Genomic DNA, 18,466 nt, shown 5'->3' on the forward strand with positions numbered 1-18,466 from the left:
ACTGGGTCCTTGGTGCCTACCTGACAAAAAATTGGTGGCCCCTCTGTTACTCCTAATATGCTTAGACTGGCAAGGGAAAATTTAATAAAACGAGCTCGCCTATTCCTTCAGATGAAAGGTGGTCATTTTGAACACTTGTTATAAATTATTCTTTTTATTTTGCATGTTTCTTATTTCATTTGTTGCATTCTACATCGTTTAGTTATAAAATTTGATCTTAAATTTTTACTAATAATGATTCTAATGATTCTTTCAGAACTGCCACTATGCTTGATCTGTTGTTCAAAACCTACGTGTAACTCCACCTTTTTTTGCAATGTCAAGAATGTTCCTAAAAGTGTTTTCTTTCATTTCGACGATGACGAGTCCCGCTCGTGTAGCTGCGCTGATACGTTGCAGATGCACAGTGTATGCACAGGAGTCAGGATAAATTTCTTGTGATTCCGATGCACTTCACAGGCCCTGCATATTTCACTTTTTACTAAGATTTTTAAGGTAGTAATATGTATTACTCACTTGACGCTACGTCGCCATTTTACCTTCCATCAACAAAGGTTCAATTCATCATAATTTCAATTTCCCATACCCAATTTCCCATACCCCTCAAGGTTATAATTGCGCTGGAAATTTTCACTCATAACAAACCATATTTCATTCATTGCCGGAAGAAGAAACTTCTTGCGTTCTCTGATTTAGATTCTATACATTTGTTCACCTGCCTTTGGCGAAATTATCCCATTTTTGGTTATTTCAAAAGTAGCTGTCACTTTTGACGTCTGTTTCGACAAGTTGACCAGATAAATATTGAAAATAATTTTATTATTCATCGAATTATACGTTGCTTGGCAATTGAGGGAAGGTACTCAATTTTCTCGTAAAGGGAAAATTAGATCGAGCTCTATTGGTCAATTTGATTAATTCATAACTAAAAAGCTATTGCACCCTGAATATTTTTCTAAACGTTTTTTACCTTCATTACCATCAAGGAATATACAGTTTCAATTTGATCCGCGAGTTCTGGGACACCTGTATATTCTGATCAGTATATAATAGAACGTATTCGAATATTTGAGAATGTAAATGATTCTCGATTACAATGCGTAGAAGCAACCAGAAAGGTTAAGAATATTCCAGTTTTTTTTTTCAATCGAGTTTCAAATCTTGTAAATGCAACTGCACTGTTCAATTAGTTCTGGAAGTTAATATACAGTAAGGAGCAAAAGTAATGCAACAATTCGATAAATCATAAACTGTTGAGTTTTGAAAAAAGAACAAAAACAGGTCGATTTTTAATTTCAATTTCACGTTTATTGACGTAACATTATTTTATACAAGGTGTTCCTTGTCAAAGTAATGACGTCATCATCTATTTTTTTAAATAGCATATAGCACCTATATTTATTCGTCATCATTTAAAATTTAAATAGGTTTTTTAACTGTCAACATGACAGTATAAAAATTTTAAGCCCCTTAAATTTAAAAAAACTTGAGAAAAAATTTGTTGAAAATTAAAAAAATATTTTTATTATTTTCTTTATTAATGATTAATTTATTAACTAGTTAGTACCGAAAGGCATTGCTATTTTGGACTCGAAGAAATGATTAATTAACAGGGATAATTAGCTAACAGGATTTTTCTAAAGTAATTTTTTGTTCGTGTTTGACTATTGTTGCTGCAAAAAAGTGCACAAAAATCTAGAAATCAATCGTTTAGTTACTTGCCAGACGCAGAGAGTGGTGTTTCCATTTGTTTAGGAAAATCTTTACGTAAAAATCCAAATAAAATGCGTTTAAGTGAAAGGCAAAAAATAGAAATTCTAATGATGGTGGGCTACGAGGATCGCATTAGAATCTATCAAGAAGTTTGTAATCTTTTTAATCAAAAATACTCCGAAAGGCTACCTATCACTCGGTCAACTGTTAGCCAGATTGAAACATAAATTTAGGGAAACGGGAACTGTAGAAGATGTACCCAATTCTGGATGACCTAAAGTAATAAACGAAAAAACAAGTCTTCAAGTACTTTTGGAAGTGGAAGAAAATCCGAATATGTACTTCTTGTCAACAGCTTAGTGCCAATTACGATATGTATTAGCAAACGAACAATTTTACGACTCTTCAAAAGGGAAAAATGGCATCCTTACAAAATAAAATTGCTGCATGAGTTGTCAGAAGACGATTCAGATAGAAGAAATGAGTTTTCTAGGCACCATAGATCCTGCGTTTGTTCGAAGAAAAGTCTTTTCCGATGAGGCAACTTTTTGTCTTAATGGATCGGTATAGACAAATAGACAAAACTATCGTTACTGGGCAAGGCAAAATCCCCATTGGATGCAGGAGGTCCATACACAATATCCTGTGAAATTGAACGTCTGGGCAGTTATTGTTGGTGATCAGTGATCACATTATCTGGCCATACTTTCCTGAAGGAAGCTAAACGGAGCACGGTATTTAGAATTTCTTCAAAATGTAGTTTTTTCCTCGACTATCTGAGTTATTTCCCAATACCGCTAATCCTAACTTTACTTGTATCTCGTTTAAGTGAAAAACCATGTTGTGGAGCCAAAGCACTGTTTTCGATATCGCAATATGGCGAATTCCAACTCTTTTAATTTTATTTGAAGTCGAATTCTATCTCAGATGGCAATTCAAGATGTATTTTTGAAAATAAATTATAGACTTTAGACGATCACCAGTTTATTTAGTATATAAATCAACATACTACTCTCTATCTTGTTCTAATTTATCCTATAAAATATGTCAATCTATATCTAGCTTTCTAAAACTACCATAAAAACCGAGCATTTCATCATTCTTGAGTTGTTTCGGCCTCAGATCTTCATTTACTTTTAGTTTATCCAACAGATCAAAACGATTCTGATATTCACTTATTCTTAACCACATAATATCTTAAAAATTATAGTATATTATCACATGAGCAGGTAAAGAAGGTTTTTATCCACGCGCTTGCGGCTTGTGCTGCAACCTTCATTTTCATGGATAAAAACCTTTACTTACGAGTATAATACTATACTTTATCTACGATCAAATATACAAAAATATAATAAAACAAAATTTTAGTTCAATACTTTGAAATTTTAAAATTTTAATGTTCCTTTTGTTACCATGGTTACGTTCTTATATTTGGTTAGGTTGCTGCAGTTACTGCAATCTCTAAATTTTATTGGTCCAAGTCCGATGGATAAAAGATCTTGTCAATTTTATCCATGGCTGGGAACCAATAAGAGCTCTCTATTAATTTATCGGTGAATGAAATGACAATTTACACTAGAGCTTTCACATCAATAAAGTTGCTTTTATCCGATGATCGTAGATAAAATCATTATATTCTAAGCCGAATAAGTTTATATTTCATTTTTACATTAGTTACCATTTAACTCCTTCAAGGATTCACCGTCTCCTCCATAATCTTTAGGCAACTGCTCCTTGGAGAAAATTTCATTTAAAACTCCAGCATCTTCATTTACATGGATCTAAAAGAATAATTTATTGAAATCGCTTACTGTAGGATATTGAGACGAATATCTGTACATACTCACTTTTGCAAACAATTTTGGTGGAAATACCATTTTCGTTATTGACAAGGTTGTGCAAATATACGATGGAGCATTGATGATATAAATTGCTTTTATACGAGCTGTATATACTCTCTAGTTTACAAATAAATAACAATATTATTCAAATTCATTAGATATTAATTTTTACCTGGTAAGTGAAATACATCTGAGACAAAAACATCGGTGTTACTTTTCTAAAATCGTTTACAGTTAAATTGGCCATGTCGAATATAGCTATAAAATCAATTAGTAAATGTTCTTCATCGAAAAAGGTTTCGCCGATATTCAGAATGAGATTTATTTGTCCAACAGGATCATACGCATTAGGCACAGCGGGTTTCAAGAAAATTACCCTGTATCTTTCATTGATTGGCTTTGGAAGAAAACAAGTGTACCTTAAAATATTTTTCAATTTTCGCAATTGACCACTATTTTTTTTTGACTTACATTGTTTTTCTGTAATGCTGCATTAAAGGAGATTTTGTGTTATTGTTGAACCAGCCAGGAAATCTCGTTCTGATGGTGTAGTACATGTCAATCTTTTGCTTTGCTTTCTCAATATTAAATTTACACAAAAGCAGAATATTTCTAATCTTGAAGTCTCCTACGGAAAATTGTTTAATTTGGATAATTTTTACAAAACCAGCGACTTACCCATTATTTCTGGTAAGTGATGCTGAGTTGTTAGCCATTTTTTTATTGCAAATACGTCTTCGTTTGCTGTCTTTTCTGTTCTTCCAAATTCTTCTAATAAATTGTGTGTCACATTTTTGTCTACTGCAAAAATATTTGAAGTCATCGTTGTTCAACGATCAACGACTGAAACGTAAATAGTAAATCAGATTTCAAGTCGCTCTCCTTGTAAGAACAGGTATTCATAAACGGGTGTTAGAGAATATACTGGGTATACGGTATACCTATGCATGCCTCTACCAGAGTGTCTGACTTCTTTTAAACAATTTGGCTTTTGATTTGAAATATTGCTTCATTTTGGATTGATTTATTTATTGATTAGTTGTAGTACATTAGATATTATTTTCTGTCTCAGGAGTGCCAAAAAAAAACTCAATTTACATACGAACGAGTTGAATACGTTTTTTTTTTTGTTCGACGAGTTTAAAATGTTTAAAATGAGTTTGGTTTCGTTTTGACAAGTTATGATATTTATCAAAATCCGTTCACACAGGAGAAAATTCTCAAATTCTGACAGAGTCGAACAAAAAAATCGGAATGTAACTACTACATATTTAATTTCGTATGATATAATAATCCAAACATTTAATTTGGACTGGTTTTAAGTTTTGGGTCAAGACTGTTAAATTGAATAATTCATTATTTAGATAGATACATATACAGTTGCGGAAATAAAATTTCGGGCAGTAGTGTCAATGTCATAACATAAACTTTAAAACAACCTTTACATTAATAACCTCATTTTTTACTCTTGTCATGTTTTTGTCTTTTTGACTTACATATTTGCATTCAAAAATTGTGGCATAATAACGGTTAGGCAACATATCAAAATTCAAAAACTGACTCCGTGACTGACAGAAAAGTTTAATTTTTGATTGTGAGTCATGATGACACTATAAAAGGTGATTTACAGAGATTTTACTGAAGTGACAGAAAAATACTGCCCGAAATTTTAATTCCGCAACTGTACATATTATAGAGAATATATAATTCACGTGTCACATGGTACATTTTTGATTAATTTCATTGGTTAAAATATAGAAACAAAGACGCAGAAGAGGCTATCAAATCGATGATAAATTTTATCACCGCATGTTGACTCTCACCTGTTTTTAATGAATAAAATTGGTTAATGCCAAAGTTGTAGAAAGTTTCAATGGACGCGTCGAAGTCAGAAAATAGTGCTGTTAACCAGAAAACGTTTCAACCAGTAATCCAGTAGATCACCATCGATGGGGAGTTGCTAGCGAGGACGAGATTCGAAACTTAATTGGGAAGAAAACTCCAAAAAAATATTGTATTGAGTATCCTGTAACTGTAATTATTTACTGTCAAACTGACAGATCTTTTGAAATTTTGGACATTTTTAAAAATATATTTTCTGTTAGAGCGTTCATTATATTCTCTCACCAAATATAACACGTGTTATGATTATCATCGGTGATAGCACGAGTTAAAACCTGCGTAGCAGGAGTTCAATTTTCTATAGGTTTTAACGAGTGGTTATAGGTATTATCCCCGAAAATACACCACTCTACCAAGGTTAAAGTCGCTTTATTGAGATTACCTAGTTCACTGTCAGATTTAAATGGCAAAAGTTGATTCAAAGTGTACTGCAAATTAGGACAAATTTGTTTATATAAAAAATGATAAAAACAAACGATATACCTATTAGAAAGAATAACCAACACAAAAATTTACAAATATGACAGATTTTTCTAATTTAAGATCCTAATTTAATTATCAGTGCTGAGTTTATTATTAGTATTAATGTTGAATTTATTAGGGGGTTAATAAATTCGTTTGTTAATAGTAATATGATTACTGATATTAATAGGATTAGAGATGCTATTGCTTGTGTAATAAAGTATTTTATTGATGCTTCTACTCTAAGAAGACATTTAAAAATGGGTCTACTTCTAATACAAAGCACTTGAGAGAACATAAGAACTCTTAATAGTATCCGTACAATATAATGTTTAAAAAAATTAAAAATTTCATTTTTTAGCCAAAAATATTACACAGCAATTCTCCATATCAATATTAATGCGAAATCGTAATCAAACGTTCTTTTTTATACGTCTGTAGGGTTTTACAGAGGTTTAAATTACCTACTATAAAAGTGGCAACATTGTATGTACAGAAAATGTTTTGAATATGATAATAATAAGCAGCAGTAATCACAGAAACCATTTTATTATAGTCTACACTCTACAGTCATATACTTCGTCCAGCGAGAGGTTGACTACACTACACTACACTACACTACACTACAAAATGCACTAGAATACATTACCTAATTAGAGTATGATTTCAAGGCAAAAATGTTACTGCTTGAAAGATATACCCATATATTTCAAATTTTACCTACTACTTTCTCTACGTAGAATTTAATGATTTTTATGTCAACCAATCTCTCGCTCGACAAACTATAGGGTAATTGTTCACTTTAACTACTTCTGGAATTTTCGCGTTTTTTCTGGCTAGACATCCTCAGGGCGTCCTCCTAGATCGTGTCCCACCATTCAAATCTTGTGCAAATGCCTTTTTTTTCTCTCTGCTTGTGTTTCAAGGTCGCGCCAAGTCTTAGTATAACAACTAAAGGGTAAGGAAATTTTTTATTTGCACAAGGTTTGACTGGTGGGAAACGAGGTAGGAGGACGTCCTGAGGCTGTCTAGCCAGAAAAAATGTGAAAATTCCAGGAGTAGTTAAAGTGAACAATTACCAACTATAGTAATGGTCTATACGAGTACATTGCAAATTGTAAGGTAAATCGATGTTGCCTAATGTAAATTAAAAAAATAAAACAACCGTTTAAAAAGCCTAGTAATAAAGGTATAGTGGCGGCCGGGAAAAATGAGAATGACTTAAATCACTCTGGGCTGTATTCAAATAAAACTGTAATAGTTATCATTATAAAGATTTACGATAGGGCCAAATTTTTGCCTGTCACCACCTGCAAACAAAACCCTTCTTAAATCGTTCCTTCTAAGAACACAGGTATTCAAAGAAATCGGTCCCTGTCGTAAATCTTTATAATGATAACCATTACAGATTTATTTAAATACAGCCCAAAGTAATTTAAGTCATTCCCATTTTCCCCGGCCACCACTAGGTATAAACATTTTTTTTTAATGGAACATATAGTCTTTGCCAAAGCCAAATAACCACCAACACTGCATTCTACCCAGAAAATCAACCGGCAACGTTGTGTACTTTGATATGATTGATCTAGCATTTTAGTAATGTCAAAATTACCATTATACACTTAGTGTAATTTTGTTTTCACCAACTTAATTCAACAGGTGGTGGTTATTTGGGTTTGGCACGGCCTATATAAGTTATGTCCATGTGCCCATCTAAAAATAATATTTAGATACATGATCTCTTTGTTCCAGGCTTTGGAACTCTTTATCGTGGAGATGGCTGGTTGATGGGGATGTTACCAGGGGCGTATCGTCCACTGTAAAAGCACAGATGCATTTATGTAATTTGTAACATAAAATACATGAAAAAAGTTAACAAAAACAAAAGTAAATTTATATTTCAGAAAAAACTATAAGTACATGACGGGGCGCACTCGTGCATTTGTTGTAACATAAAAACGCTTAACACCTTGTTGCGGGGGTTAAAGGAACACCAATGGCGCCAAAGAGATGCGATACCAGATAGGCCGTTCAAGGACGTTCACGGTCATAAAAGGTTGCTGGAGAAGGAACGATTGGCATCACTTTCAACGCATTGCCAGCATAGAGCGCCTTCCCTCCTCTTACTTTAACCTCCTTGACCTGGTCGAACCACAGAAGGAACGAACGAACGAAATATATAACGTTGCTGCACATCCCCACCTAATGTCCCTTCACCAAGCGACTGGAGTTTAACACTTCTCCTTACAAAAATAAGTAAATAAGGGAAGAGAGTTAGAGTATTTTACCGGTTAAAATATAATATTAAAAAATAAATTCTAGGAAGAAATTGATAAAGTTAAAGTTTAATTATTATTTACTTCATATTTAAGTATGCGTAATAAATAATGTAAAGTTGCGTCACACGTTTTCGATACTTTTGTTTTTCACAACTGCTCTTTTAATGTTTTTGAAACATACGGTATTTGAGAAAGGAGGCTGAAATAAATAATTTCAGATCAAATATTTGTTTCAAATTCTAATAAATGCCACGTTCTACGTTTGGATGAATTTTCTAAACCAATGCTAATGAAAAAAAGAAGACAATATTGCTGTTCACCTTGTAATTATTTTTTTATATAATTTTGTTGTTGTTTTTACTATAATCGTATCGTTGTAATTTTCTTAGAAATAAAAATGGAAAATACATGCGTGTTTATAACCAGTTATGATAAATAATATAAAAAATGGAAGCAAGTCTGTTAAAATAATACCGGGTGATCAAGAAGGACTGTTTAAGTTGGCAATACAATTAAGGAAATTTTTTAATTGGGTTATTTATAACACTGCAACTGGATATGTTTTGTTGGTTTATTTGACAAATATCTGATATAGGTATAGCATTAACAACGACAAGCCACCAACAACCGGAAGTTACTCCTGTTATACGATTTAAAATATAATCCAGTGTTACCAACTTAAACAGTCCTTCTTGATCACCCCGTAGAATACTGATTATTAATATTATTATTATATTAGGCCCGGTTTATTCACCTTCAAGTAAATTTATCTGGCCAGTAACTGCTATGATTTAAAATCTGCTATTGGTGGATCCATGGTAATTATCGTTCAAATAAAGTTACTTGAAGGTAAATAAATCGGGCCTTAGCATGTACTTACTCAGGAGGGTGCTGCTGGGACTGCTGGGAATTAATTATTTAATAACATAGAGTACAGATTTTCAGAAATACGAGAAAGGGTCTAGTCGGATTAACATTAGAGCAGTTGTTCTTCTTGAAAAAATTACTTGAAGAGGTGAAAGTGACTATAATACCGAAGTAATTTCTTAGTTTGGAAAAAAAAATAGTGTACATTTCTAAAGAGCGATCAAATTAATTTGTAATCGAGTTATCCATGAATCCGAAATCGTATGTCGATACTTGAACTCCACGCTCCAATAATCACAGCTAGAAACACAGGTTAGATCTCGACATATCACTCGCAAAAGACATACGGATTCAAATCCATGGATGACTCCATTACAATTATTAAAAGTTGAATAGTCTGAAGACAACATCTAAAGAATTCTGAAAAAAAAAATTGTACTGAAAAAGAATTAAGATGTTTAAAAGACGAGGTGTGCTCTCAGCACACTTTGATCCACAAGAGCTGCCAATTCAGCGGAACAACTCTCTTGTTTGCCAAATTTTGATTTGCACAGTACTTCAACAATATTAAAGATTTCAAGTGTAGATTATTCTGTTTACAGTACAAATCTGGTTTCTCCCAACAAACTTCCTAAAACATTTTTTTTTGAAAAAGAGAGAACATCTACTTCAATAATTTTTTCGAAACATAACCCTACCTAAATATGTAGTTCACTTTTTAAAAGAAGGTACTTTTTATTTAGGGGGAGTTTAGCGTTTGTAACGTATACCAAAATAAAACTATGACTTTTTTTAATATATGTACCATCAATTAACGTAGAGGATTTTTTATTAACAATTATATCTCTTCATTTACTTCGTAGTAACTATTTACAAATGTACAAAGTTGCCCCCTAATGTTAAGCAAAAAAAAATTGAATACATACTCATTTGCATTGTTCGTAAAAGTTTCAGTTATATAAATATTGTGTTTCATGTCGAACAAAGAACAACATAATGGTATTAGGATAATTTTCTGCAAAATTACAAATAGTAGATTATATCATTAAGAGTAGATGTGAGTTTTTGTGTGCTATGCACAGAGATTGAACACCGAGACGAAGTCGAGACACCAAATGTAAGGACTAAACCATTCTCGGAAGAATTACAGGCCTCGAATGTTATGGTAGATTAAATAACTATTAACTTATGGTCAAGTTATTATTTTACGGTGACCATGAGAGTGCTTTGACAATCATTTTAAATTTAAGAAAATTTGGGAATTTTTTTTTTTCAAAGCAACAACATACATACGCGCCAGAAAAAAGTAGGACCATGATTTTTTGCTAATGTAAGTCTGTTTACTCTTTCTATGGTTCCTATTAAAATATTTATCTATTTATTATAGTAAGCCTCAACTCAATTTTGGCTAAATTTCTGATTAAGGCTTGTCCTACTTTTTTCTGTCCGCGACTGTATGTTAATTAATCTACATTAAGTTTTTTGAAACTACCATAAAATCCTAACACTTCGTCGTTGTTAAGTTTTTCAGGTCTCAAACTCTCATTAACCCGTAACTTATCCAGTTGGTCAAATCGATCTTGATGAAATGTAAGCTTCTCTTTAACCAAATCTTAAAAAGAATCCAATACAACCTTTTTACAGTTAATTATGACAAAAATTACCATTTAGTTGTTGCAATGATGGTCCTTCTCCGCCATAGTCTTTAGGTAGCTCGTCAACAGAAAAAAACTGTTTGAGAATATTTGCATCTTCGAAAAACTGTACCTAAAAGCAGTTTTTGTAATTATTGGTATTACTGCAAGTAAGAATTTTTACCCTTTCGAAAAGTTTGGGTTTCATAGTTGTTTTCAAAATTGATGTAACGATGGTCACATAAGAAGGGCTGTTAATGATGTACAAACTTTTCAGTCGCATGGAATACACATTCTAAAATTTTTCAGAAGAAAAATAAAAAATTGTAACGTAACAACTTAAAAGAATAATGCTAGTTAATGTGTGAAAAAATTGAAAATTTTATAAGTTCTTTTTTAAGTTTTAAATTTATATTGTTTGACATATAAATCCGTAACTTATAGTTTCCTCTCATGTTTTCTTTCTTTCATTAAGATTATGGTTTTCTTTTAAGAAAGTGATATTCTTACTTGATAGATAAAAAATATTTTCGCTGTTAGGGTCGGAGTGATCCTTTTTACGTCGCTTAAAGAGATGTTCGCCATATCGAAAAACACAACTTCACTACTTAATGCATCTTCACACATCCTTACTTCTGCAACGTTAAGAGCGTGCAGAATAAGTTCTTTCACTGGAAACTGGCTTGGTCCATTGGTCTTGATAAAGAACACTCTGTGTAGGCCATCTATTATCTTAGGATGTATACAAAAGCATCTTTAAATTGACAAGTACAAATCATTCGCAATTTTAGTAGAGTAAGGGCCAGTTTATAGAAAGAAAATTAAATATTTAATTCGAATTAAATTTTAATGCGCGATTGACCCATGAATCCAAAACCTCGATTGGTTCAATCTGTTCAGTTAATCTCGCATTCGATTACGATTAACTTAATTTCGCTTCTGTAAACTGGCCCTAAGAAGTAAGTACATACATTTTTTTCGAAACATCTTGCATTATAGATGATTTCGGATTCATATTATCAAAAAAATCAGGAATTAAACTTCTTACGGTGTAATACATATCGATTTTCTGTTTGGTTTTTTCTATACTGAATTTGTTTCGTAAAAGAAAATATTTAATTCTAACGTCATCTACAAAGCAAATTGTAAAAAATTAAGTTATAGTTATCCTAAAATATACTGAACAAAGCGACTATTAAGAAATTAATTAATTTTCTGGAATTGATAAAATTTACTAAAGCTAGAAAAAAATTCACACCACTGATACAAAAATAAAATTTGGAATGGATTGTGCTTGATTAGCAACATTACATCATGAGGAAGTGGACAGCTAATAGCTGTCGTTTTTGAGGGCTTTTTGACAAAAACGCTCAATTAGTGTTATATTACAAACAAATAAAAGTATTTATATTTAAAATTTGTCTTGGAAGTATCAATTACGAGTATAAAACGTTTCTTTTTTTGTAAATGTACAATATGAAAATTTAAACAATTTAATTTCAACATTTCCTAGACGAAGAGAAAACTGTGTTAAGATTGTTCTGTTAATTTCAAAAATAAAAAATGTAAACAGACTATTTAAAATAATAAAACGAATGAAGTAAATATTTCAACATTAAATTGTTAAATTCTACTAAATTGGTTTAGAACAGTATTTCGGTAATTCAGTGTAATAATTAAAAAAAATAGCAATTAATTAAAACTTACAAAACTCGTAAATAGTTATAGTCACCTATTTACAAATTTATTCAGTATAATTTAAGTAATCACAAAAAGCTACTCATTAATAGCAATAAAATAAAAATAATAAAACTTAATGGTCATTAGTACTAATGAGCTTAATAATTTTTGCTATCACTTAGGTAATGATGAAAAAGAAAAAAAAAATTATTTCCGATATATTTTTTATTGTTTTTATACGAGTAAATAATAGTTATTTATGCAACAAGTGAGTAAAGTAATACTTTTTTTTACGAGAAGGAAAATTTGCCGTACGAGCGCAGCGAGTGCGCAATCCGCCTAGTACAAAAAAGATACTTTACTAACGAGTTGCATACAAAAAATTTTTGGCGCCCGTAAGACTAAATAACAATTTTTTCGACACTCCCAAAATTTGAAAATTTCCTCCTGTGTTAACCCGTGGACCTTTAAAACGCTCGTTTTACCCGCGTTTTAAATTGGCCCACTCATGCCAAAAAAATCCCAATTTACATACGTACTCGTTAAAAAAACTACTAATTATGAATGATTTTTTTTTCTATATTAACGATTAATGACACAGATTACTTCGGAAAAGGTATATCAATTTACTTTTTTTGTGTTAATTTTTAGATTATACTGCAGGTATAATAAAAAATAGCGTATGATACACGTTTATAAGGGCCTTTAAAGCACTTGCGCCGTTAAAAGCACTCCGCTACGCGTCGTGCTGTTAAACTCGTCGCGCGTGCTTTAAAGGCTTCTTTATACAGTGTGGAAATTACTTATGGAATAAATTCAGTAATTTCAAAACTAATGACATTTGCCGAAAACGCTGAAACAAGTTAATTTTTGTTTTTAATAATGCTTATTTTAAGTTACTTCACTTCTTCATGACGTCATCCATTTTTGAGCTATGACGTCATCACCAATTTTTTTAAATGACAACCCCCACTTTTTTCTTCTCTATCTGATAGATCTTCCTATTACCTAAACGATGAATGAAAAAAATTGGTACCTTACATAACAATTTTTTTGAGAAAATAACAAAGTTTATTTCAAAAATTTAATTTAATTTTTAATGTAATTATTTTTTTTTTATGTGGTTATTTAAAATCGAGGGTTCACTTTAATAGACCAAACAATTTAGCAGATTTATGACAGAGAATTCGCGCTGAAATGGAATAAATCAGCCCTGACATTATTGAGCGCGGTGTACAGTGGCAAAAGTTGGCGGGGGATAATTTCAACATTTGCCTTACATTTTATTGTTAACCTTAGATGTTTGTTTGTTTCTGTTTAAGGTCAATTAAAATTTTTACATTAAGAATTAAATTCGAATTAAACTCGAGAGCATGGTGGAGAGCGTGCTGATGTACGGAGCAGAGATATGGGGATGGAAGGAACGGGAGGAGGTGGAGAGGGTGCAAGAGAAATATTTGAGATGGGTGCTAGGAGTGGACAGAGAAACACCAGGGTACATAGTGAGGGAAGAGTGCAAGAGGAGCAAGCTGAGAGTAAAAGCGGGAAAGAGAGCGGCAAAGTTCGAGGACAGAATGGGCGGAAGGGAAGAATGCAGGATACTGACTGAGTGCTATAGAGAAAAGAAAAAGAACGCGGATGAGAAGGAGAGAGAGAAGTACTGTAGGAGGAACGGGTATGCCAGAGAGGAAGTGGAAAGAATGAGAGCGGAAGGAAGATGGATGTGTGCGGAGCTGAGCGAGAGGGACAGAGATACGGACAAGCAGGAGAGAAGGGAGAGAATCAGAGAAGCGAGGTACAACAGGGAGTATGAAAGGTGCGTGACAGAGGATGTTCCGGTGTATCTGGGGAGAGAGAGCACGAAAGAAAGGAAAATGATGGCGAGATTTAGATGTGGGAACGAAGAGAGAGAAAATAAGTACTGGATGGAGGAGGAGGAAAGAATGTGCAGGATGTGCCGTGAGGAGAGAGAGACGATCGAGCACATGTGGAGAGGATGCGGTGAAATGAGAGAAAGGGAGGAAAAGGAACGGGGAGAAATACTGAACGAAGACGGAAGAGAGATAGGATGGATGAAAGAGGTATGGAAGAGGAGGGAAAGGATAGAGAAGGAGAGGGGTGGGGAATAAAAGAAAATGTAGGTTAATTTAAAAAAGAAAAAAGAATGATTTTGGAATTGTAAGTTTATTTAGAACTGTAAAGTATAGGAATCCTTTAAAGCCCGTAGGGTAAAATAAAGTAAAGTAGTATGTTAAACATTAAGAATTAAATTAAATTCTTGAAGTAAAATATGTCATTTTCTCAAACAAATTGTCATCTAAGGTACCAATTTTTTTCATTAATCGTTTAGGTAGTAGTAAGGTCTATCAGAAAAAGAAGAAAACAGTCAGTGTTGTCAATTTAAAAAAATGGTGATGACGTCATAACTCAAAAATGGATGACGTCATGAACAAGTGAAGCAACTTAAAATAAGCACCATGAGAAATAAAAATCGACCTGTTTCAGCGTTTTTGACTAATGTCATTAGTTTTGAAATTACTGAATTTATTCCATAAGTGGTTTCCACACTGTACTCTTGTATCATAATATACTATTATATTAAGTGCGTGAAATGTTTTTTGTGCCGAGACGCACGTCGAGGCAGTAAAAGCCTGTGAACTGTGCGTGAGTATCAATTTTTTGAATCAATTATAGAAACAAGTTTTAAATTATTCATGTTTTTGAATCAAGTTATGAATGAGTAACGTATTACTGACTGACTGCATTTATCGTTCGTTCGTCTTTACTTTAAAAGTTAACGGCCGGTTTCATAATGTATTTTAAAAGCGGTTTTAAATTTAAAACTACCTTTAACTAAAAATTGTGTTTCATATTCATTAAAGGTGTCTTTAACTCCTTAAAACCCCCTTTAACTTTAAAAGCTCGTTGTCGGCCTTTTATCTCGTTAAAGGTGGATTTAAATGGGGAACATAACCTCAATTACATGACAAGTGACATTTCGCTAGTACGGTCGGTGGACAAATAAAACTGGGACACTTAAAATTTAATCTATGTAAATCAGACCATTGAATTGTCAATATATTTGTCAGTGTCTATATAATATGTCATACCAAAGTTAACCTATTTGTGATAAAGCCATAATTAAACGATGCAAATTTATAAATTTTGACTTATGTAATTGTCATTTTTGTCCCAGTTTTATTTGTCCATCGACTGTACATTGCAACAAATTGCTGCTTTTTTTGTGAATTAGTAGGTACCCAATAATTCAATTGATTATAAATCAACATTTCGGAAACTTATAGGTACATATTTAGAAAATAAAGATATTCCATGAATTCATTAGTTTTTATTGCTCAATTGTTTTCTTGCTAATTCAATCTGTAAGTCTAATAACAGTTTTTTTCTTTCATGTTCTTCTCTTTCCTCTTTTCTCTTCAAGTGTAGGATGTTATTTTATACAAGTTTTGTTTTAGATTTATAAAATTATTCCTTCACTTGAAAAGTTGGATTTGGCTTTTTTGGATGTTTTAATTTGGCGCTGCTCCACTAGCAAAATGTAAAATGCAGAATGTAAACAAAAATTTAAATACTCGAAATAAGTCCCAGGAAAACAGTTGCGAGTTACCAAAACTTTCAAACGTTTACTGTAAAATTCCCTAGAATTCCCTAGGAAAATGACTACGTAAACACGGTGGATGATTCGTTTTCGAACTAATGCAAATTTTAACTAATGTTTCGATAGTCCGCGTTTATGAAATGCAGTCTCCTTTATTTTAGCTTTAAAGTCGGATTTACCTTAAAGGCGCATTTTATTAAAGGAGACTTTAGGGTCGGATTATGAAACCAGGCATAAGTAAAGTAAAGTAAAGGTGGCACTGGTCTGTAGATATATTACAATTTTGCACTTCTGCCGTTCTAGTTTTTGATTATTTATTATTATTTCTTATCCAAATAATCGATTAAATATTAATTTTACACTACAGGGTGTCTCAAAATTCGCGAATTCCGAATTCAGAACGTTGTAGGGGATCACTTCTGTAGTCCAAATGTGTTTTTTTCAAATACAGGCTGAAAAGTTCGGTGTTTATTGTTAGGAGTATTTATGGTGTAGGTGATTGTGGAAAATAATAACGTAAAACAATTTTTTGAAGAATACCTTTACTTTGGAGTAAAAAAATCTTAAATGTTTGTAATTTTTTTTTAATGGAACGGCAACGTAGCTAGAATAGTACAGGGTGAGCAACAATAACTGTTTCAGTTGGCAAAAAAAAATTTTACATACAATTTTCAAGACTGAATTGTACCTATTTCGGTTTGTTTTATTGACATTATTGACAGCTGGTATACATTTCAAATTTAAACGTCTTGGTTTTTGCAATCTTTTATTAATAAAATGGTTTTCTCGTTGGAACATGACATAAAAGTCACCAAAAATCACCAGAATTTATTGCCAACTCAATCAGTACTTGTTGCTCACACGGTATTTTGTCACTGAGGATATGAAGGCTGCTATGTATTAAACAAAATTAAAGTGCTTGTATCTTCTTCAGGAAGAGCGAATTTTTTTTCTAAGTATTTTTCGAGCTCCACTGGGTCCTTCCCTACCACGCTCTGAATTAGGAATTCGCGAATTTTGAGACACCTGTATATGAGATTATTTGATCTCTTATCGAGATAATACTACTCGTATGTGATCAAATTGACTTTTCTTTGCTTTCTTATGGAGTTAGTCTGTCTCACTTTTTGAATAGGTCAATACCCACTAGCAAACGTGTCATTCAACTTTTGCACATCTCTGGTTCACCTAATCCTAAACCGTCCCAGGCCCCAGGCTACATAACAAATATAAGAAAATCTTTGTACACTTGTAAGCGCCATTCCTAAATTCATTTGTAACATTTGACCAAGGAAATTATTGTGCTGCAATGTTTATCGGACAGTGCAACACAAAATGACTCACCAAGTATTTCAGGTAGATGAGGTTGGGTTTCAAGCCACTCTTTTATAATAACAGCATCTTCATTTACTGTTAATTCTGTTTTTTCAAACAGTTCGTATGTTTTTAATCGTGTTTCTTCTTCTATATGAAATATATTCGAACTCATTGTTTTATTTTTGTGGCAAGCAGATGTAAATGATTTATCTTCACATACGTTATTAAAACATTTGCATAAAGTATCATGTATATACCTACCTAGCTGTCTTTGACTGACGTACCTGCTGATAATAACACTGACACGTATTTGTCTTCACAGAAGCTATTAAAACATTTGCATAAAGTATCATATAGCTGTCCTTGACTGACGTAGTTGTTGATAATAACCCGGGGATATGTCGTTCTTTGTTACAATTGTTTTATTTTGATATAGAAAATTATTTTTTTTATTATAACTGAATCATAATCCCTGTTTTTGTCACTAAGGGCCAGTTTCATAATAAACTTAAAGTCGACTTTATCTTAACGTGACTTTAATGGCCTGTTGCGACAATATGTTTCCATGGTAACAACAAATTCACCTACATTTGGAACAATGATAAATACACATTTATACACAATTTATAACAAAAATATACATGGCAACGAAACAACAACAATTGACCATTTCTATATCAACGATTAATGACACAGATTACTTCGGAAAAGGTGTTTCAATTTACTTTTTTTGTTATAATTTTGAGATTGTAATGCGGGTATAATAAAAAATAGCGTATGATACACGTTTATAAGGGCCTTTAAAGCACTTGCGACGTTAAAAGCACTCCGCTACGCGTCGTGCTCTTAAACTCGTCGCGCGTGCTCCCTTATAAACTTGTATGTATCACAATATGTATACTATTTTGGAATAGGCAGGTACGAATAATCGGTTTTTAGGTGAGAATAATGAATGAGGTAGACCTCATTTAAGTAAAAGTTCTTGTGATAAATTAATCACGCTAAATAATTATCGAGTCGTTACATATGATGTCCCTTGAAGTCACGTTTCTTCAATAAACATAAAAGTAATGATAGTCTTCAAAGGTAACTTTGAACAACTCTTAGTTAAAAACCACGACAGAATCTAACCACCACTGGGTGAAACAGAAA

General features: G+C 32.4%; 1 protein-coding gene across 6 annotated transcripts; it reads right to left on the reverse strand.

Annotated features, from left to right (window-relative positions):
- Positions 1–2,680: 2,680 nt before the first annotated feature.
- Positions 2,681–17,677, reverse strand: LOC138133913 (retinol-binding protein pinta-like). 6 transcript variants are annotated; one of them, XM_069051924.1, is made up of 14 exons: positions 17,576–17,669; positions 17,342–17,524; positions 11,670–11,829; positions 11,209–11,452; positions 10,883–10,993; positions 10,729–10,831; positions 9,078–10,676; positions 5,378–5,586; positions 4,233–4,397; positions 4,026–4,182; positions 3,727–3,973; positions 3,561–3,671; positions 3,392–3,494; positions 2,681–2,909 (listed from the first exon to the last, which is right to left on the reverse strand). In XM_069051924.1, the coding sequence occupies exons 2-7, from the start codon at positions 17,484–17,486 to the stop codon at positions 10,528–10,530; spliced, it is 912 nt and encodes a 303-aa protein (XP_068908025.1). In that variant the 5' UTR covers positions 17,487–17,524; positions 17,576–17,669; the 3' UTR covers positions 2,681–2,909; positions 3,392–3,494; positions 3,561–3,671; positions 3,727–3,973; positions 4,026–4,182; positions 4,233–4,397; positions 5,378–5,586; positions 9,078–10,527. The 6 variants fall into 6 exon arrangements, with proteins under 6 accessions (XP_068908025.1, XP_068908026.1, XP_068908027.1 ...); XM_069051925.1 differs by lacking the exon at positions 5,378–5,586; XM_069051923.1 differs by lacking the exons at positions 2,681–2,909; positions 3,392–3,494; positions 3,561–3,671; ... (2 more) ...; positions 4,233–4,397; positions 5,378–5,586 and adding an exon at positions 6,062–7,735 and having other exon boundaries at positions 10,557–10,676; positions 17,576–17,672.
- Between the last annotated feature and the right edge of the window lie 789 nt (positions 17,678–18,466).

The sequence above is a fragment of the Tenebrio molitor genome, chromosome 6, assembly GCF_963966145.1.
Source record: "Tenebrio molitor chromosome 6, icTenMoli1.1, whole genome shotgun sequence".
Classification (NCBI taxonomy): Eukaryota; Metazoa; Arthropoda; class Insecta; order Coleoptera; family Tenebrionidae; genus Tenebrio; species Tenebrio molitor.

Coding starts and splice junctions, on each gene's coding strand:
- LOC138133913 (XM_069051923.1), bottom strand. CDS start 17,486: ATGAGTTCGAATATATTTCATATAGAAGAAGAAACACGATTAAAAACA. Junction 11,830..17,341: donor TCATCTACCTGAAATACTTG/GTGAGTCATTTT, acceptor TTTGCTTTGTAG/ATGACGTTAGAATTAAATAT. Junction 10,832..10,882: donor AACCCAAACTTTTCGAAAGG/GTAAAAATTCTT, acceptor AACTGCTTTTAG/GTACAGTTTTTCGAAGATGC.